The 22,851-nt window shown below is 41.6% G+C and overlaps 1 protein-coding gene across 4 annotated transcripts in view; it reads right to left on the bottom strand.

Moving 5' to 3' along the window:
* Window positions 1-22,851, bottom strand: part of LOC121289432 (4-trimethylaminobutyraldehyde dehydrogenase-like) — a 40,067-nt gene continuing 17,216 nt past the window's right edge. For all 4 annotated transcript variants that reach the window (XM_041208910.1, XM_041208914.1, XM_041208911.1 and 1 more), the window contains exons 4-12: window positions 18,159-18,288; window positions 12,811-12,945; window positions 10,531-10,727; window positions 8,374-8,514; window positions 5,566-5,754; window positions 4,159-4,246; window positions 2,162-2,303; window positions 476-588; window positions 1-383 (exon numbers count right to left, since the gene is read on the bottom strand). In XM_041208910.1, coding sequence (XP_041064844.1) covers window positions 289-383; window positions 476-588; window positions 2,162-2,303; window positions 4,159-4,246; window positions 5,566-5,754; window positions 8,374-8,514; window positions 10,531-10,727; window positions 12,811-12,945; window positions 18,159-18,288 — 1,230 coding nt within the window. In that variant the 3' untranslated portion in view covers window positions 1-288. The remainder of the gene's footprint in view (window positions 384-475; window positions 589-2,161; window positions 2,304-4,158; window positions 4,247-5,565; window positions 5,755-8,373; window positions 8,515-10,530; window positions 10,728-12,810; window positions 12,946-18,158; window positions 18,289-22,851) is intronic.

Consider the following 22,851-nt stretch of genomic DNA (forward strand, 5'->3'; position numbering starts at 1 on the left):
GTTTATAATTTTATTTAAAAAAAAACAATCCATTTGAAATTTTTCATAGCAAATGCAGTGTAACATGGATAGCAAAAATCATTTCACAGTATTTCCAAATGCTGGCAAACAATATAGTTTGAATAGTGACCCTAAGCCTTCACTAAATGCAGAATATTAGCATCTCTACAAATACAGTTTGGAAAGTTTAAGACAAAATAGCTTTCATTCTTTGCGGTAATAAGCTGCTACAAACTAACCTGAAACAACAGATTGTTTGTGCCTGAATTCAGACAAGATTGTTGCAGTTTAGAAAGAACATTGTGGATCTCCCATTTCCACATAAACGCTTTTTAGCTGTGTGTAATATTCAATTGTTGCTATTCCATTCTCTTTTCCAAATCCTGTAACAATTGAGTTGGGATTACTTTTCAGTTAAATGAAATGCTTTTTAAAAAAAAATCACTTTCTCTAGAAAAACAAAAGTGATATCTACCTGACATTTTATACCCTCCAAATGGTATCTCAACTGGGGAGACATTGTAGTTGTTAATAAAACACGTCCCTGCCTCGAGAGCAGCTGCCATCCGATGAGCTCGAGTAAGGTCCCTGAAAAAAACATATTACCCACTGCTTTAAAAAAAGACTCCGAAATGAGCACAAGCAAACCTCACCCTCCATTATTCTTATAAAAATTATTAGACAGTAGTTCTGGAATAAGTACAAAAGTAACATTTCTCAAGTAAACTTTTTACAATTGTTCATCGCTTGAAAGGTAAATAATTGCCTGGACTATGCCTCAGAGTACCCCAAACTTTGCAGAAAAGGGGGTTGCCTCCTGTCAGCTAAAACCCCAAGCAGTAGGACTGGTAAACAGTGGAATGTTTGCCAGTGCTCTAAGTAAACTTGGTTTGGCGACACTTAAACATGATGATAGAGTTCAGACATCAAAGATCAAAAGTGGAGTGCTTTTGAAACCAGGGTGACTTAAAGTGAAATCTATTTTTAAAACACTACTAATAAAGGTACAAGTCAGGCTCAGATTTTACGCACTCTCATTCACAGATGCATAAATCGAACAGTGCATGCAAGCACAGCAATTGTACACATGGAGTGAAATTTTTTGATCCCAAATATAAAACAGCTACCTCAGTCATTCGAAATGGACTAGATGAACTATATTTCACCTAATCACAGAATTACTCCTACTCTCTTGCTACCCGATGCTTCATTAGCATGTCTTCCTGTTTCAATATGTGTAGAATTCTCCCTTCTGGTCATTGTGTGTCTGCTGCTTCCAATCCTCCTGCCAGCCAGTGAGTGTCTGCTCACTTACCCATATGTTCAACACTGTTCCTCCATCTCACGGCTACAGCAGGAATCAAATGTTCACTTGAATCCAATCTACCTACTGTACATCAACTAAACGATTATACAGAAAAAAAAACCATGCATGATTGCCCATGGCATTAAGCAGACAGTCCAAATCCATAAACTGATCAAATCGACTGTTTCTATTTCTACATTTCATGAAAATAACATGGTATGCAATGATAAAGTTCGTTTGTGACAAAATGCTGTAACCAAGAGTTTAATACATAACACACTTACATATTGGAGGGTCTAACTATTTAGAAATTAAAAATATTGTACTCAGCCAAACAAAGCTGGACAGAAAACTGCATCTAAAGTGGTGTTAAGAATTAAAATATCCACAAGTAGAGAGCACCGAGTATGATAACTGTGCCTCCATCAAATAGGAACAGAACAACACCATGTTATCTTGCCAGAAATAATGATGCATAATAAGCAGGAGTATTAATTTTCTGGATCCCTCTCAAGGCATTACCTCTTCACTAGGATAAAGCTGCACAAGCCCCAATCAGCTCTGGTAATCTGTATGAATGGTCTGTATGCAATTCGAGATGTGAGTGTCAGAAGGTTATTCTATTACAACTGCGTAAGAGTCTGGTCTGACCTCGTCAGTCAGCTTCATGTGGTGGTGAAGATTGGAAATTCCAGCCAATTTTCCCCTTCCTCACACAGGGACATGGGTCTGTAACACATTCCTGTTAAGCGCATCTAACTAGGCCCATACTACAGAAAGAACACATGAGCTATTGCTAGTATTTTTTTTTTAAATGAACAACCTAGCAGAAGAGAAATGTGAGGTGCAGAGTACCTGGTGAACACTCCAGCTGCCAAACCAAGGTTGGTGTTATTTGCTCTCTCTATGACCTCCTCCTCAGTATCGAACGCCAGCAGCGACATAACAGGTCCAAATATCTCCTCCTTAATACAGGTCATTTCATCCTTGCAATTCCCTGCACACACACACACACACACATATCTTTACTTGTGGACGTCATAGATTCACAGTCAGCATGTAACAGCAAATGAAGCACTTAACTCTGCCACAGTTCAAACATTAACCCTCAGCATCGGGTACAAATTTTCAACTCAGAGCAAGGCCGGATGCTCTCTGCCTAAACACCAGGTCACGTACGGGCACAATCTCATGGGGCACGTTCACTGAAACGTCCCTTCCACCTAACTACGCTCCCTGAGGGGCTGGTCTGAGATCAGGCACTCATCACCTAAGGGTGTGAGAATCAGCGCAGAGTTAATTCATAGTGTCACTCCGCCAGACAGAAACGGGGATCAATTTAATTTCACATTAGAACATTTCTACTTTGCCCCCTTTTACTGAAAATGTAGTGAAATTGTGGCTGAGAGATTTTTTTTTAAACAAAGTCATTTAATTTTTTTTTTGTCCTTTGGTTTGAAAGTACAATTTTGTTTGGAGGACTTCACCACTAATTTATGTTAACAGATTTGCAGAAAAGAAAGACAGACTTGCACTTCTATAGCACCTTTTGTGACCTCAGGGCATCCCAAAGCACATTACAGTCAATAAAGTAGTTTTGAAATGTACTCACTGTTGTCATGTAGGAGACACAGCAGTTATTCTGTGCACAGCAAGATTCCACAAACCGCCATGTGATAATGACCAGATTAATCTCTTTGTTTTAAAGTGATACTAATGGAGGGCTAAATGTTGGCCAGATGTCAGGAGGTACTCCCCTGCTCCTTTTCAAAATAGTGCCGATAGTCTCATTTAAAAACAGCACCTCAGATAGCGCAGCACTCGCTCAATACTGCACTGGATTTATTGGACTAGATTTTCTGCTCAAGTCCCTGCAGTGAGACTTGAACAGTAAATGTTCATAATGGGAGAGTAGGTGCTTACTTCAACTGACAACCAGTCTGTATATTAATTATTTATATAATTAAGACCTACTGAAGTGAATTGATATAATTTATTCCCCCAGACAATATATGCAAGAACAAAGCACACCCATTATCGGTAGTGGCTGACTCTTCTGGGGCATCCTGCTAGGAAACACACTGTTGTCCTAAAGTTAGCACCTATCTTTTAGCACAAATGCCTCAAGATAGGCTCAGCATCACCTTCTCAAGGGCAACTGGGTATGGGCAATAACCATGACCTTGATAGCAACACCTATAATTCAAACTATTTCCAGGTCATTATGGTGAGATTGCCAAGGTGAGAATTTATGTAAAACGGCTTTCTAAGGATTCCGATTAAAAGGGCTCATTTAGAAACTCTGTTGGTACTGTCTCAGAAAATGGTCAAAATCAACAGAGAATCAAGCAATGTACTGCTGTTTCAATTGAATTAATCAGTTTGTGTAGATTTATTTACTGTAATGTCAAACAAAGGTTGTGACATACTGAAATGCATGTTTTGGCAGTGTGGTATTTTCTACCTGAGATATCAGGAATTGGCATTATGCATTACATCTTGATGACTCTGAGAAAACAGTAGTTTGTTTAACCTGAGGTATTCTACATCCCACACCGCAAAGTTGGAGACAATGGCCTACTGATGGAAGCTGATTTTGTAGTCAGCACAAGTAAAGATTGTTGGGGAATAGGCCAGTTGCAACTCTAATATTCTAAATATATCATAGCCTTGGAAGGCAAGTTATTTCACTTACATTCAACGGCTGAACAATTACTTCACATGTATTTATGGTGCAGTGGGAAGATGTCAGTGATCACAAAACATCACTTTACACCAATCAAGATCAAATATTTTAGAAGAAATTGTCTTCTAATTACTCTGATCTTAATTGTGCCACTGGACAACAATACCTAGAACACAGGGCTTCATGAAATATCCATCTTTCAGTTTTGGATCATCAGGAACAAACTGATCTCCACCACAGAGAACAGTGGCACCCTGTAAAAAAAGGATAACGATCACATCAATCTTGTAATACCATTCAAATGCAACAGCAACAACTTGTACTTACACAGCACTACTCACGTGCAGGAAGATGTCACAGTGTGTTTACACTAATGTGACAAAGGATAAACTGTGTACTGAATGTAGGAAAGGACTAGCGTAGGGAGCCAAAGACGCAGTCTAAGGAGGGTTTTTAAAGATGGCAAGTTGAAAGGAATCAAGAAGTAAATTCCAGATGGCAGGATAGTAATTGTGATAGAGCATTTGCCAAGGGGCGAATCAAGGGTGTGACGAGGTCCAGTGTTTGGTGAACAGAGGGCATGAAATGCAATGTAAAGCAGAGGAGATCCCCAAGGTAAATTGGAGTGAAGACTTGTAGGAATTTGAAAACTGGCACCAGATTCATGAAATTGGCAGGCAAGTCAGCAAGGCTCAGACTAGACAGGATCAGGGGAATGTTAACAGAGGGTAGGAGAGCAAATGGACTGTGGCAAAGTAATGAGTTGTAGCTCGGTGCAGTAGACAGCTGGAAGAGCAATGCAGAAGCTGAGCCTTGACACAACAGAAGGACTGGGGTTTTATTGGGGAGTCTGAGACTCAGACAGGCAACAGTGTAGAGAAGGGAGAAAGTGGCTTGTGAGCAGAATAGATGTGGGGAGAGAGAGCTGAACACTCAGTCAAGCAGGACATGCAAAATTCTGCCTCAGTTGAGGGCAATCTTGGAGAGGGTGGGGTCAGTTTTGCCGACACTAATCTGACACTTCATGATTTTCATTTTCCAGTCTGAAAAGTTAGCATGTTTTTTTTTCACAAGTTGTGACATTTCCTTCATCATCAGCCACTATCCTTTTGACACTTAACACTAGATGCAAGTTTTGTCCCTATTATAACATGAATATTTTCCATTCTAGCTAATAAAATCAGCCCCAGTGTGCGAAGATCATTGGTAAATTCAAATGAGCTACCAAGTAAATCAGGTTCGACTAACCAGGTAATTCCAGTTCACCAGCTCAGGCCACGGTTCTGCACATGTATGAATAGAAGCATGCCTAGGCTTCCTCTCCCAACAGTTGAAATATAAATATTTATAAGCACCATTGCCCAAGCTGCTTAAACATTTAAATTAACCTATGATGTGCCAGGAAACTCTACAGACTTCAAACGTAGTGCTCAAACTAAAATAGTGCAATGCCTTCCCTTTCAAGTAGTTTTATTGCTTCAGATTACTCCACTGCCTCTGTTACAAACCAGCGTATATGGTTAGTGAGAATAATTAGTGAAGCAAATTTAGAGCAACCAAAATGTTTGGGTACCTGTTCCTTGGCCTGCTTTACATAGGACAGCACTCGATCCAGGTGTGGGCGATTGATGAGTCCTCCCATTTGAGTATCTTCAAGTAGTGGATCTCCAACTTTTATTGCTTTTGTCTTTGCCACCACTCTTTCCACAAATTTCGACATTATGTCTTTCTGTATAAACACTCTGGTGCCATTGCTGCACACCTGAAATGAAAAAAGAATGGTACATTAACATATATATCAACCCCAAATAATTAAATAGCAAACAGAATCTTATCTATGATCAAGCATCAGCCTTGGTTCTGTGGTAGCATTCTTGTCTCTGAGGCAGAAGGTCATGAGTCCAAATCTCATTGCAGAAATTGAGTTCATGCAAGTGAGAATCAGGCTGGTCATAGAAACTTCAGATGGGCTGAAGGGGGGGGGAGGGTAAGAATAAGATTGAGAAAATAAATAAGAGAAGCAAAGAGAGAGTGTAAGTAGAGACTGGCAGCTAACATAAAAGTGAATCCACAAGTCTTCTACAGGCATATGGATAGTAAAAGGGTGAAAAAAAGAGGCATAGGGCCAAATGGGGACCAAAAAGGGAATCTATGCATGAAGGCAGAAGACATGACTGTAATACTAAACAAATACTTTGCACCAGTCTTTGCTGAGGAAGATGCTGCCAAAGTTGTGAAATTGAGGTAGTTGAGACACTGATTGGGCTAAAAATTAATAAAGAGGTATTGGCTAGGCTGGCTGTACTTAGAAGTTGGTAAGCCACCAAGACTAGATGAAATACATCTGAGGGTACTAAGGAAAGGAAAGTTGGAAATTGTGGAGTCAGTGGCCCTACTCTTTCAATTCTCCTTAGATACAGGGTTAGGGCCAGAGGACTGGAGAATTGCGAATGTTACACCCTTATTCAAAGAAGGATACTCAGCAACGACAGGCCAGTCAGTTTAACCATGGTGGCAGGAAAGCTTTTAAAGATGATAATCTGGGAGAAAATAATGTGTCACTTGGATAAATGTGGATTAATTAAGGAAAGCCAGCATGGATTTGTTAAAGGCAAATTGTGTTTAACTAGCTTGATTGAGCCTTTTGGTGAGGTAACAGAGAGGGTTGGTTCAGTGTAATGCAGTCGATGTGTTGCACATGAACTTCTAAAAGACATTTGATAAAGGGCCACATAACAGGCTCGTCAGCAAAGTTGAAACCCATGGAATAAATGGGACAACAGCAATATGGAAATGAAGTTAGCTAAGTGACAGGAAACACAGAGAAATGGTTAACAGATGTTTATCAGACTGGAAGATTTATACAATGGGGTTCCCCAGGGGTCGGAATTAGGACCGCTGCTTTCCTGGATCTACATTATTGACCTAGGATTGAGTCTGTAGGGCACAATTTTAAAATTTGCAGATGACACAAAACTTGGAAATATCGTGAACTGCGAGGAGAATAGTGATAGACTTCAAGAGGACATCGTAGGCTGATGGAATGGGCAGACATGTGGCAGATGAAATTTAATAGAGAAGTATGAAGTGATACATTTTGGTAGGAAAAATAAGGAAAGGCAATATTAAAAAGGGTAAAATTCTAAAGGAACTGCAGAAGCAGAGACTTGGCAGTAAATATGTACAAATCATTGAAGGTGGCAGGAAAGATTGGGAAAGTGGTTAATAAGGCATTCTGGGCTTGATAAACACTTGTTCAGCTTCAACTGGAGAATTGTGTCCAATTCCAGGCAGTACACTTTAGGAAGGGCGTGAAGGCATTGGAGAGGGTGCAGTAAAGATTTCTGAGAATGGCTCCAGGGATAAGAGACCAGTTACAAGGACAGATTGGCAAAGCTGGGGCTGTTCCCTTTAGAGAAAGCCAAGAGAAGATTTGATAGGGGTGTTCAAAATCATGAAGGGCTGGATAAGTGGATAATTACCTGAAGATAGCATTTTGCAGGGCTACAGGGAAAAGGCTTGGAAGTAGGATTCCTTCTGTGCTGTAACCATTCTATGATTCTATAATCTAGCTTGACACTTCAATACAATACTGAGGGAGTTCTGAATAGTCACAAGTTCCATCTTTCGGAGGAGATCTTAAACCAAAGCTGTGCTTTAATTGCCAATCCTGATTGACTTCCACATCAATTTTGTGGCAACTGAGGGGTAGGGGTCACTGAACATAATCCAGGGCTACTTGCACCACTAACGTAAGAATGGCTTTCATTCATTGTACTTAGCAGGGGCATCAAACAATGAAGTTGCCATAGCTCCTACACCAAGGGAAAGGGTCTCTCACAGAAGGTCATGGTGTAATTAGCTGTTGACAAGCCGATGCTTGACACAGAGAGCTGAAGGAGGGGGGTCAGAAGTCAGCCTCTGTCTGTTCCGCATTCTGGACAGGCCAGTCTGAAGCCCAGAACAGTCATGAGTGAGATATGGAGTCCTCACTAACTGCAGCAAATTATATTCCAACAGCTTCCAAATATGCTCCCCATGAAGCAAAAACTGGGTCTGATGGGACATTTTCTAACAAGGCAGGTCTGGAGAGTCAGGAAATTTCCAAAGACATAAATCCAGGCCTTGGTGTTCGATGTCTGAAACTAAATACTATAATCAAATTAGAAGCAGATCACATATAGGAGCACAGAATTTTCTAGAAGTACACTGGAAACAAAAGGTAAGGTGTTTTACTTGGAGTGCAACTAAGCAACTCACTGGAGGGTTTGCTGATCGTCCTGCCAACAGTGCAGGTGGTCTGGATGCATTACGTGGTTAAAAATATTATAAAAATACTGATTGGTTAATCCAAGATCACAGAGCGGCGTTGATTACAAACCTCTCCCTGACTCAGGAAGTTCGCCAGCATTGCACCTTTCACAGCATTTTCCAAATCACAGTCAGAGAAAATAACAAGTGGAGATTTCCCTCCTAGTTCCAAGGTGACATGTTTGATACCTTTTGCTGCTGTTTCCATGATCTAGAGAGTTAGAGCAGAGACATATTCAATACAGTGTACTCTTGGAACTGGGGCTCTCAGGAATTCTGAATGGGACATCTATTAAACCAAGAGTAACAGCTAACTCCACTAATGTTATTTTTGTGCTAAATAATTGAAGAGAACCACCTATATTTATATGGTGGTTTATCGTATCTCTAAGGAATGTTTCAAAGTACTGATGCGCAATGAATTGCTTTGAAATATAGTCACTGTGTTTAATTGGGCAAAAGCAACAGCTCCAAGCAGGATCCCACAAAGAAACATAAAATGACCAGGTCATATGAGGAGACCAAACACAGGTTGTGTGATCTCATTCGGGAAGGAAGGGAGAGCCCAACGCGAGACCCCTCTGCCCTTGCTGCCTCCCCCAATGCCTGCTTGACCACACCCTACGATCCCCCCCCTGCCATCACTCACCTGTGGCCTGGGTTCCAGAGATGATACTAGGCCTCGGGTGCATGTCGCACTGGCAGCAGTCACTCTCTCCCCAGCAACACTGCTGCTGAAAAAGAGCTGCTGGCCTCTGAATGGCCAAGAGCGCCAGCAGTTCTTGAAGGGCAGGACTTCTGCCCCCAGCCCGCTGCTGTCCAGTTAAGTGCCTGAGCGGTACTTAATAGGATGGACCTTCCTGGACAGAGGTAACACAGGGGCTTCCACTGGCGGTGTGACCCCTGTCGCCTCCCTTAAATACCGCCCAATGTCACTGAATTGTGGGATTGGGTGGGTGGGGTGGAATAAGAATACGTGTATTAAAAATCAACTCTCAGTCATTATTTTGTGATATTGGATGGCAAGGTCCCCAAAAGAAGAATGTGGACATCAGACAGAGGAGAAGTTCGAAGTCGGTTATGATACTCCCTCCATGGTTGGGAACCATGTGGAGACGACAAACATCTAGACTCTCACTGGCAAAAATGGCAAATCAAAACAGGCAACCACATGTGTGTGAAGTGCCCCAGCACATGCAAGCGCCTTTGAGAGGGAAAAGGACGGTGAATATTTTAAAAATACGTTAGACCATTTCTAACATGAATAGAAATAAAAATACAAATCACTTCAATTCCACTGCTTGTGCTGAAGCTTTCCTTGGATGTGAGCATCACTGGGAAGTTCAGCGTTTGTTGCCCATCCCTAATTGCCCTTGAACTGAGTGGCTTGCTTTCTGAGCCATTTCAGAGCGTAGTTAAGAGTCAACCCACGTTGCTACGGGTCTGGAGTCACATGTAGGCCAGACCAGGTAAGGAAGGCAGATTTCCTTCCCTAAAGGACATTAGAGAACCAGATGGGTTTTTACAATGATAGTAACCGTGACCATGAACCTCAGATTAGTTTACAATTCCAAATTTTATTAACTGAATTTAAATTCCAACAGCTGCTGTAGTCCCCAGAGCATTAGCCCGAGACTCTAGATTTACTGGTCCAGTGACATTACCACTGTGCCATGTGGGGGAGGGGTGGATATTGAGAATGTCAGATTCCCAGTCGGGATTAGATTCCATTACTTCCCAATATCTAGCAGCAAAGTTGGTGACAAGGCGTCGAGCCTGTCCCCTCAGGCACTGAATGCGTAGGAAGGTTCCCAAAGGAGAAAAGGAATTTGGAATTTCATTAAGTCAATCCTAACCACCACCACCCCACCTCGCAGGCTAATTAATTATCAATGCCGCTCTTGAGCTGATCACTAAAAGCTGCACCGAGAACAGGCAGGGCACCTCTTCCTCCCTTTAGGTAAGTAGTTGACATCTGTTAGATACCTCCCCACCACTGCACACTTGGAATTAGGACATCAGTATAAAGAAAATCACTGGCACAAGCCTTGTATCCCATCATTCAAAGGCGTTGTGCCTTACCATCTCAACACATGGCCCCAGACGATACAAATTTAGGCCTAGTCTGAGTGATAGTTCGTTTAAATTAAGAGCAGCTCCATAGCTGCTTCTCCACAGCTTTAATATTTCAAAATGATTTGCACTGGTAGACCCAACCAGCATTTACCTTGATTCCAGTAGGTACGCTACCAGTAAAAGAAACTTTTGCCACACCCGTGTGTCGACAGAGAAGTTCCCCTGTCTCTACTGCCCCTTGAACCACATTGAACAACCCATTTGGTGCCCCAGCTTGTGTATAGATCTCGGCGAGCATCACCGCAGTCAGAGGGGTCAGAGGTGAAGGCTTGAAAATCATCGCATTGCCTGTATGGGAGAGGAGATAGGATTTTCAGAATACTTTAAGATATCTTTCCTTCTCTGAAGATAAGGACTGACATTACTCCCTCTTGGCTCGTAACACCCAGAGATAAAACCAAGGCACAAGGTGCTAACATGGTGAAAAATCCTCACTTGTCAGCATCAGTTGGGATGCTCAATCACACTTGAACCAAATAGGATACACTCATCTGCTACAGTGTGATATTACAGCACAAGATTGGTTAACTGTGAAGGGAATGCAACTAAATTATAAGTTACAAAGACATGAACAGCACCCTCAGCAGAAAATCTTTTCCCGGAGACGCAAAATTCAGAACCATTACAGCACAAGCATTATTTTATACTGGTAAGCGCATTCCAACCCACAGAGCTCCCTGACCAGACAACAATTAACCTCAGCTTGACCGGAGATTGCATTTACTTGAATACTTGATTTGGTGGCCTTAAAGGGAAAGGCCACTGAAATGGTAGTCCCACCTTGTCAGATAATGGCTCAGATTTTGCTTTAAAAATATTCCTAATTAATCATTTAACAGCGGTGTAAAATAATGGTCAAAAATCAAACACATTGCTGAAAGGAATGGGGTGAACGTAAAAAGTAGTCTCAGTGGAACGTTTTGTCATGATGTTCACGAAAAGTAGAATGAAACTTCACTTTATAAGGATGGGGTGCACTGTATTGTGTAACAAACCATATATTGGGTTGAATTTTGCAGGGGGTGGTGGGGTTGCTGAGGTTGATTTTTTTCAGAGCCGGGTTCCATTGTTCATCAAATTTTATTAATCGCCTCGCCATTATAAAGCCAGTTACTCCTGACTGAAAAAGATGTAATTTTTTTTTTTAAAAAGGGCTTTCTAACAATGATGTGGGAATGGGTAGGTTGAAATTCTCACCGGTTTCAGTGCTTACCAGCTCCGGGGTGCAGCAGTGCAGCCTGTGTTGGAGCCCTGTGTGACATACCGCAAAAATCAGAATTTTCACACTAACCTGCAAACGCCAACATCCTAAAACTGCAGGCTTTTTCAGAGGGATAACAGTGAACGCTGACAGTTCACCATCAAGTCCCCCCCAACACCCTACTCCCCCTGCAAAATTCAGACCAATAAAAAGCTTGTTACATAAAATAAATTAACATAACGTGATTATAATAACTAATATTAATATATTTATAATCCTAATAAAGCAAAGCTTCCTTCCACTTAATATGGTCACCACTACAAAAGCTCCATTGAAATTCACATGTCGTTCCAGTCAGCCACATGGCTGAATTCTGACAATTATTTTACACAAGTGCTTTGCTTGGGTTAAAAAAATAACAGCAGTTTCTCTGCAGTGCAGTGTTTTGAAACTACCACAGCTGCATGGAGCAAAGCCATGGTCGGATGGTATCGGCGGACTGCACACAGGCACAACCCTCAGCTAAAGGAATTGCTCTGTACACTGTGCTGCAGCGCACAAGTCAGTCCACAACCTGAAACAGGTTTTCCACCAAGCGCAAACATCCATTTTCTTTCTCGCCCCGCAGCACGCTGTAAATAAGACAGATTCAGTCAGAAATAAAGTTTGGCCTGAAGGATTTTGCCTCATAGCAATAAAGCTTGGTCTCCTGCCAACCAAAAAGGTTTTTTTTTTCCCGGAAACAGCTGGAAATTAAATTACATGTTAACTGCTTGATTAGTTTTCCGTAATCAGTAGCAAAGCTATTTTGGGCAAGGGTTGTGCCAGGGAGTAAGGAATCATATGAATATGTGAAATAACAGGCAGGAAAGACCATCAAGCTGATCCCACACTCATGATACCTGCAGCATCAAGTCTAGACATTGTTTACATACCCAACTGCTCAACCAGCCCACCAGCACTACCCAACAGTATGTAAACTCCTGCATGAGGCAATAAAGCAGACAAATTCAATGCCAGTAAGGGAAAATGGATCTGGAAAATTCCTCTCCAACCTCCTCAAGGTGATCGGGAACAGTCCGAGCGATCGCGTGGGCTACATGCATGTTTGCTAATCAAAATGAAGTTTAAAAACATATAGTTATGACGTGGGACGATATGCGCTCTCACCACAAGCCAGGGCTGGGGCAGACTTCCAGCAGGCTATCTGGAACGGGTAATTCCAGGCTCCAATCCCCACGCACACACCAAGGGGCTCCCTCCTCGTATAAGCAAATGATCCTCCAGGGAGTTGAATATGTTGGCCTGTGCACAGAAATAAAGGGAAGATACTTAAACATGGGATTCGGGAAATGTACAATTGATCCACCAAAGGAAAATCAAACAACAAAGACTGAAGAAATGACACAACGATGTCATTCAGGTCAGGAACTCCCCAGGGTGACAATCCAGTCAGTCCTTCAGCGCTGAGTATCAGCTTGTAAGAAGGAGATCAGCAATTATCAATAAATGTGTGCATAGCTCTGCCAATGGACTAGATGGACAATCATCCATAGAGTTAAGCATTCAACTTGTCTTCAACTGGTTAGATGGTCTGGGAGGTATTGATCACTGCTACTTTAACCCCACTTTGGAGGTTCCTCCAGTTTAATTGCTTTTTTATTTATTTTGAACAGTTCATTGAGGTTATGAAGAGAGAAAAAAATGTTCAAGTCCTACTCTGTAGAGTTCTTAATCTTGCAAACAGAACCAACCTAATAATATAAAACTCATGATTACATTATTACATTAAGTCCATTTGTTGGAATAGTATGGCGTAAAACGGAATTTCAGTATGTTCCCCTCTAATGATATAATAAATGTGCTCTTAGTTTTCATTTTTTTCTAGATTGGACACAATATTTGTGTTACAAGGAAAAAAATGGACGGGTCATGCAAGATGTGTCAAAAAAATAATTGCTCCATTTTTTCCCTTGGGTCACATATAACCTCTACCCCAAAGAGAGGTCAAGCAACATGTTTCTTGAAATGTGGCGCTGGGACCACAAAGCCTCAGATTTCCCCTTTCCGCAAAATACTGCGGATGCTGGAAATCTGAAGCAAAAGCAGAAAATGCTGGAAAAACTCAGCAAGTCAGGCAGCAACTATGAAGAGAGAGAGAGAGAGAGACAGAGTTAACATTTCGAGTACATATGATTCTTCCTTGCCTGCTCTTTGCTCTGTAATGCTTAAGCTGTCTTCCTTTATGCAAAAAAAACCTTCAGAAATAACTTCTGATTGCTTGGCCCCTCCTTATGGCAACATAATGGAGTTCTTGAACTCAACATGAGGGGGAATTCAGTAACGCCAACCTCACTATCTCAAATCAGGAGACAAACTCTGAAAAATCAAGAGGTTCAGTATAAAAATAATGAGTTGCTTTTTTCAGACATAAGCCAATATAGATTAATAGTTGGTTTATAATCCACATTAAAGGCTTATTTAATCTCCAACAGCCATATGACGCTACACTTAGTCCTGTAATTTATCTGTGGTAATAGCAGACCCAGAGTATGGTGCTCTCTAAGATCCTTGATCTCCATCCAGCCCTCTTCCCATTTAGTTTTCTTCCTACTTCCATTCCAAATTAAGACTGATTAACATTGCAAAAATTCTCTCCCCCATCCTGTCAGCTGATTCATACATGGGCCAAGATTCTATTGATGGGATACAGCAGTAGATTATACAATGTAAACACAGGCAGCCAAGGGAGAGGTGTCACTCTCCCATCACGAAAACCACAAATGCACCAAATATAAAAGATTCAGTCGGTCTCCAGTGTTATCGGGTCTCCAGACTATGAGTCACTTAATATGAAAATACCATCAGTATTACTTCATTCTCATCAATATAAACCATCCTGGGAGAGACAGTGGGGTAGTGGTATTGTCACTGGACTAGTAATCCAGAGGCCTAGGCAAATGCTCTGGGGATGTGGATTCAAATTCCACCACAGCAGCTGGTGGAATTTAAGTTCAATTAATGAAATATGGAACTAAAAGCTAGTGTCAGCAATAGTGATCATGAAACCGTTGTTGATAGTCGTAAAAACCCATCTGGTTCACTAAGGTCCGTTAGGGAAGGAAATCTGCTGTCCTTACCTGGTCTGGTCTACATGTGACTCAGACCCACAGCAATGTAGTCGATTTTTAACTGCCTAGCAAGCCACTCAGCTCAAGGGCAATTAGGGATGGGCAACAAATGCTGCCCCTGCCAAAGACACCCAAATCCCATGAATGAATAAACTTTTTAAAAATCCTAATAACAAAAATCCATATAAGCAGAGAAAAACTGCAATGGCTTAAGCCATTCATCAGTTAATCATCTGGACACTAAAATAATTATTTTTCTCGCATTTAGACGTATACTTCTGGCAGCAAAAGCAGTCGGTATTTAATGATTTTTAATTGCAGAAGTGAAATTAAATGAACTTCGTCATAAATCGATCATTATATACCCTTTTACTTAATGGGAATGTAATGTGCTGTCATATTTTATGCAGAAGTTGAGTATTGGAAGATTTCGAAACTATTCAGTAATGCTATAATTGTTCATACAATCAGTATTTTCCATGTCTTTAACAGTAGCAGGATACTTCCCATTAAAAGTGATGAGTGCCGCTTTGCAGGCGGGGCTCAGTGCACAGAGCCAGTGACAGCTTCAGAGCCTTGCAGAGCTTCTCTGTGCCCAAGTCCGCGATCACTAGATAGAGAGACAACAACCTGGTTCCGACTGGGCTTCTGGAACATCAATAGAAAGGAAAACGCTGGAAGTGCAGAGTAAGCAGCTCCCAGCTTGTTTTCCTTTCAATTCTAACTCTGTGTAAAGGTGCAGGGATTGCACTGTAATCAGCCAAACAGAACGAGGATTTAGCAAATAGTAAACAGCTTCAATGTGTTCCCTGGGCCAACGATGCCTTGGGCATCACTCTCTGAGAGAGACAATCACCAATTGGTGCTTGGGTCTCTGGCCGCCACAGCAAAATCCTGAGACTTCAGACCGCCTTTCGCAAGAATGACTTAATTTTTAAATAAGAAATTAGGTCTCTCGTGATAAATTCACAAGTGCTTGCACGTCTGTGGATGGTGCCAGGACAGAGCAACATAGAAACAGGAATAGGCTATTCATCCTCTCGAGCTTGATCCGTTGCCATGGTTAGATCATGGCTGATCTACATCTGAACTCCATCTACCGTCGGGAACAGAAAGGGCAGATAGATAGAAAGGATATCCTCTGGTTGGGAAGTCTAGGATGTTGAGGCATAGTCAAAAAATTAAATCCAGACCTTTGAGTGAAATTAGGAAACATTTTCACACAGAAAGGGTGGTAGAAGTTTTGAACTCTCTTCTGCAAATGGCAATTGATGTTAGGTCGATTCTTTATTATGGAAGGTGGGTGGAAGTAATGCTTTCACCCCTGTCGCTTGTAAACAATATACCTCAAAAATTAATGGATGGATTTCAATAAAAGTTGCTACACAGATAGGATATGGCTCAAAGAAGAACTGATTAATTTTTAGCAAAGATGTGGATCCGGATCCTGGAATTTTTTTTTTTTTTAAAAGGATCCATTGATATTGGGAGACAGAGCAAATTGACTTGAATGCTGTTGATTGTTTTAGAATGCTGTTGATTGTTTTAGAATGCTGTTGATTGTTTTAGAATGCTGTTGATTGTTTTAGAATGCTGTTGATTGTTTTAGAATGCTGTTGATTGTTTTAGAATGCTGTTGATTGTTTTAGAATGCTGTTGATTGTTTTAGAATGCTGTTGATTGTTTTAGAATGCTGTTGATTGTTTTAGAATGCTGTTGATTGTTTTAGAATGCTGTTGATTGTTTTAGAATGCTGTTGATTGTTTTAGAATGCTGTTGATTGTTTTAGAATGCTGTTGATTGTTTTAGAATGCTGTTGATTGTTTTAGAATGCTGTTGATTGTTTTAGAATGCTGTTGATTGTTTTAGAATGCTGTTGATTGTTTTAGAATGCTGTTGATTGTTTTAGAATGCTGTTGATTGTTTTAGAATGCTATGGTGGCATTTGTCACAACTGTCAAAATGTGAGCTGAGTTTTCAGAGCAGGCTGTTGGATGCGGATTGGCCAGAAGCCAACTCAGTGAGATGGAAGCTCTAAATAAAAAGATTTCTTTTTCCAGCTTTGTAGTTACAGAGTGTCAACCAGCCAAGGGAAAGCCTCAAGGAAGAACTGCATAATTGCAATAACGTTCAGTTATCATAATGTGATGGAGATATGCGCTCTATGGAATGTCCTCTTCATTCGTCTTAGAACAGAGATTGATGGATCTTTGTTGGCCAAAAGTATTAAGGGATATGGGGTAAAGGGAGGTATATGGAGTTAGGCAGCAGGTCTGCCATGATCTCATCAGATTACAGAACAGGCTCAAGGAGCTAAATAGCCCAGTCCTCTTCCTATGTTCCACACGTCTTAACACCTTAGCTCAACAAAGACAGCCCATTGTCCATTCATATATCACCTTTACTGGCAGGTTGCTGGTGGGAAAATCATAATAGCAAAAATTGGCTGAAAAAAATCTCCAGTGTTGAATGTTGCTTCTCTAAAACACAAAATCAGCACAAACTTCCCACTTGAGCTATGCACCACATGAGATGGCAGTGGGGAAATATCAGTATTTTATGTCTCTTGGAAGTGAAAAAAACGAGAATCATTTTAAGTTTTACTCTCAGGTTGCTATCCAGTAAAGCTAGTCGAAAATTAATTTGGCCTTGAAAGCTCACACTTCCAAGCTGGTTGGTTCAAACTCAAAGTTGTGAGTCACTTGCAAAGTTTAAGCTTCAGGCAAAGTGCCAGGGAGTAGTTGCTGCGTCTGTGGAACTGTATCCTGGCATTGGTATATTATTTCTCAATTTACAAAGAAAACATTAATTCCCCTAGGGAGAGAACTGGAGCTTAAACATTTCGGGTCAACAACAAGAATTAAAACGGAAATGGCACTCAATTTATTAGAATGACGTTTGCAGAAACGCCTGCCAGTTTCAGCCACGTCTAAAGGGGAATTTCTGAAAAAATTTTCACTCGTCAGAGGAATTATTACGGTTTGGTGCCACATTGTGGTCAAATGCTGTATCGACACCAGGGGAAAAATTCATCAAGGAAAGTCATTAATGAGCAGAATCAATGAGATTGTCAACAACTTGTATTTATATAGCACCTTTAGTAAAGCCTCCCAATGGTTCACAGGTTCATGAAGAAACAAAATTTAATACCAAGCCATACAGAGGTATGTTTTAATGAATGTCTTTAATGAGATGGGAGACTCAGACAGGGTTAGGGAGATAATTCCAGAGGTTAGGGCCTTGGCAGTTGAAAGATTAATGTTGGAGCGACAAAAATCAGGAATTCAGCTAAGCTCCTACAAGGCTTTATGTGAAGTTTCCTTAATTTTTACTAAGCAGCACTCTGTTCAGGACTATTTCTGTTCAGTTTTGCAAGCTTGTTCTTACCGGCTAGAGTTCCAGCAATGCCAGCATAATATTCCACAGCCTGCCATGCTGTATCCACATCAACTCTGGACTCAGTGATAGGCTTTCCAGTATTAATGGATTCTACAATTGCAATGTCTTCTCTCTGTTCCTGTTTTGTAAAAGACAAACAGTTTAATTATTTGTTCAACTAATGACAGGACAAGACAACTTTTCTTTCACTACATATACTGATATTTCCCTCCCTTCCCTTCAACTTATATTAAGCTGCCATCCGGCCTTGACCAACAATGCCCAGTACCTTAGATGGTACCCAGTCTTCCTTTTCCCTCAACTGAGGATTCCCCTCAACATGGTTGAAAGGGCCCTTAGCCATGTCTGTTCCATTTCCTGCACTCCTGTTCTCAACCTTCCCCTCCCTTCCAAAACCACAATAGGGTTCCCTTATCCTCACCATCCACAACACCAGCCTTGGTATACAATCCCTCTATCATTTCCTCCACCACCATCGTGAAGCCACCATCAAACATTTCTTCTCCTCCCCTCCTCTATCAACATTCCTAAGGGACCGCTCCCTCCGTGATACCCTGGTCCACTCCTCAGTCATCCCCAACACCCCTCCCCTTCCTATGCACTTCTCTATGCAAGTGCAGAGAACGTAACGCCTGTCCTTTTATCTCCTCAGTTCTCCCTGTCCAAGGCCACAAACTCTCCTTCTAGATGAAACAGTGATATACTTGTACTTTTTTTCAATTCAGCCTACTGTACCCACTGCTCACAATGCAGCCCCTTCTACCTTGGGGAGACCAAACACAGATTAGGCGAGCTCTTTGTGGCACTCCTCCATGTGGTGAGCATGACTCATATCCCTAGCCTGCCGAAAACTCCAAACGTGCAAGGATGGCAGATTTCCTTCCTTGAAGGACTTTAGTGAACCAGATGGGTTTTTACAACAATTGGTGGTTTCATAGTCAGCATCACTGACACGAGCTTTTCACTCCAGATTTTAGCTTACCTAAATTCAGCTTCCCTAGCTCTCGTGGGGAGATCTGAACTCATGTCTCTGGATTATTCATACAAACCAGTAACATAACCACTATGCTTTCATACCCGATAAATGCCCATGACAGAGTTTCATTCAAGCCTTTGAAAACATTCACCAACAACACCATAAAAGAGAGAGACACGCATTTCATAGCACCTTTCATGGCCTCAGGATGCCCAAAGCACTTCCCTGCCAAGGAAGTACTTTCTTTGAAGTGCAGTAACAGTTGTGATGTAGGAAAATGCAACAGACAAATTGAACACAGCAAGAGTCCATAAACAGAGACAAAATAATGACTAGTCAATTAGCAATGTTGTTTGATGGATAAGTATTGACCAGGACAGCAGGAAGAAAATGCCCGGTTTATTATTAAAATGGTACATGATTATTTAAAGTAATTACGTTATGTCACCGAGTCACAGTAAAGGAGCTCATACAAACGTTCTTCCATGCTGCTAAGTCCCTAATATTGTCTGCAATATCAGAAGATGTCAACCACAGGAAGTATCCCCATAAAAAGCAAAAACACTGAAAATGTAAGGCACCTGTGGTATAATGGGGAAAAGCTGGAAACACACAGGTCAAACAACACCCACAGGGAGGACAGACAGTCAACATTTCGGGGAGGGGCCAGATACATCAACCTGTTCCTTCTCTCTGCCAAAGATAGTTCTGCTGTGTGTTCCAACTTGGTTTTGTTTTAGTTACAGGAAGTAACCATGTTGTCCAGTTCTGACAGACATTTGTCTACGTGATAACCTTTGCTAAACTGTTCTGCCCTCTGGGCAAGGAGTGTAGGGTGGATGGAATTTTGATTTTAAACAAATGATAGAAAATAGCATCTGATATGGCGCAGTTCAACAATTAAGTAGTGGAAACGTAGTAATTTTACAAATCAACTGCGCCCAAGAATGTGGTCGCGATACTTACACGGCTGTGGGGTTAAGAAATTCAAATACCACAGGAGTACAACTACAGGAATATATCAGTGATTCCACAAAACAGCATAAATCTGATAGAAGAGAACTAGACTTAAGAAGAGTTATTTATTCGCAAAACATTTCTGTAACCATGGTTGCCTTGCTTGGAAGTGAATGACGTGTACCAAACGGGTTATTTCCATATCAGTCCAAACCCATGTCTAACACATGAGTAAGGCCAGAAAAAACAAGCTCACAAGCTGTTAGATGAAGTAATTTGTATTCGTTTTCAACTTTATTCCCCTGCCTAAAAAATTAATACCCTTCCCTCCTTCAAGTATTCACATAGCGCTCCCCCGGCTAAAGAGGGCTGATAAATGGCTGGCTCCTAGGTGGCGAAAGCAAGGTCGCCAGAACCTGGCTTCTAGACCACAGCAGCCAGTCCAAAGTTTATATTTCACAACCATCAACTGGTGCCTGTCAGACAGTGCAACTAGTCAGAAAATCACACAGCTGTAACTCCACAGCCCTGTGCTAGGTGCTCTGCTCCCCAACCATCCAATATGAAGCCAGTTCAGTTTCCCCTGATTGCTCAGGATCTAAATGCGTAAGCTGCAGGCTTCAAGGTTTGATTACCACAGGCACCAGCTGATCGCAGGCTGTGGGGAAACCAACGGGCTTAATCAACTCAGTCATTGCCGGGACAGGGAGAGTTCAAGCCAGATTATCAGCCGGGAAATCTGAGTGTGTGGATGTTGGTCAAAACCAGAATGGAGTTCAGCTGCAGTGTCCTTGATGGCAAAATATCTTACAACACCTGGCATCTCACTGAGGGCTAGATGACCGCAATTCTTGGAGCCATGAACTTGTCTTCCCGGAAAGGAGACAAAACCTGGGGTGAGCAGAATAGTCAGTAGAATCGAGCAATAAATCTGGTAAAAATTCAGCTCTCCGCTCCCCTATTCACAACATATAATTTAGTGATAATATTCTGATTCTATAGAGTTTTATTCTGAGGATTAGGTTGGTTTTATTTACTTTCCATCCCCTCAATCCTGTCCCTTACCTTCCCTCACAGGCAGGGAGAAGGGACTTAGTTTAACTATCTTTGCATGTAAAGTGCCGTTTTTTCATAAATAAAGTGGACAGATACTGAATTGCAAGTAAAGCAATTTGGAATCAAAGTTTAATCATAACTCAGCAGCATCAAACGCACTGTAGCAACTCTAACAAGCAGCATTTGTACGAATGGCTCAGTGGAAAAGACACTGTGCAGTGTGACACTGAGCCATACATTAGAATACGGTCATGGGGCCATCTCTCTTTCTGCTCTGAGTCAGCTGATTTTAGCCAGGGCTGCAGTGAGACATGAATTCTGTAGTGTAGTGGTTATGTTACTGGGCTAGTAATCCAGAGGCCTGGATTATTAATCCAGAGAGCGAAAGTTCAAATCCAACACGGCCGTTTGAGAATTTAACCTCAGTGTAAAATTAATCGGGAAATTAAAATGATGGTATCAGTAAAAAAAAAAAACCATTTGTGTAAAAACAAAAAACAAGGTCACAATTACCTTTGGGAAGGAAACCTGCCATCCTAAACATGGTCTGGCCTATATGCAACTCTAGCCTATGTTCTTAGCTGCACTCCAAAAATGCTCTATGCTACCAGTGGTTCATGTAGATCAGCCCCAGCTTCACAAAGAAACTGGAACATTATCCCTGTGCTCGCTAACCTACATTGGCTCCTGCCTAAGCAACACCTCAATTTTAAAATTCTCATCCTGACTCCCCCGTATCTATATAATCTCCTCCAGCCCCCCAACCACCACCCACCTCCAACCCAGCTGGGATATCTGTGCTCCTCTGATTCCAGCCTCTTGTACACCCTGATTTAGATTCCTCCCCCCGCCCAGCAACCATTGGCAGCTGTGCCTTCAACAGTGCCACCAAGGGGCACTTCAGTTGATTCTAAGCAACGAAGGCTGGCACTTATTGCCCATTCGTCAACAATTTGCATTTATATAGCACCTTTCACTCAGTAAGGCTTGAAGTTCTGGAATTTCCTCCCTACATTTCTCTACCCCTTTATGACGCTCCTTAAAATCTACCTCTTTTACCAATCTTTTGGTTAGCTGCCCTGATGTGTCTTGGTGTCAAATTTTGTTTGATAAAGCTACTGTGAAGAACCTTCAGGTGTTTTACTACATTAAAGGTGCTATGTAAATGAAAGCTGTTGTTGCTGAAAGGGAAATAAACAGAAGCGCCACCTAGTGGCTCTGTGCACAACTACACAGCCCAATGTGATACCGAACCATACAGACCAGAGGCCTGAGGATTTACACTGAGTTGGTTAATCCTAGTGTGGACACAAATAGGCAGACTATAACTGCTCTACATTAAGAAAAACCCACCAGTGTTACCACTCCTGGCTGCTGGAAATTGCATATGCACAGCTAGAATGATAGAATTACATTAATCTACAATATGCAGCAGCTCAGTATTATATAGAATTATACAGCACAAAAGTAGGCCCAACTGAAACATGTTAATTTTTTTTATTCATTCAGGGGATGTGGATGTTACTGGCTGGGCCAGCACTTATTGCCCATCACTAACTTCCCTTTGAGAAAGTGGTGGTGAGCTGCCTTCTTGAACCTCTGCAGTCCATGTGGTGTAGGTGCACCCACAGTGCTGTTAGGGAGGGAATTCCAGGATATTTTGACCCTGCAACAGTGAAGGAATGTCCAAGT

This window comes from Carcharodon carcharias, chromosome 16, assembly GCF_017639515.1.
Source record: "Carcharodon carcharias isolate sCarCar2 chromosome 16, sCarCar2.pri, whole genome shotgun sequence".
Classification (NCBI taxonomy): Eukaryota; Metazoa; Chordata; class Chondrichthyes; order Lamniformes; family Lamnidae; genus Carcharodon; species Carcharodon carcharias.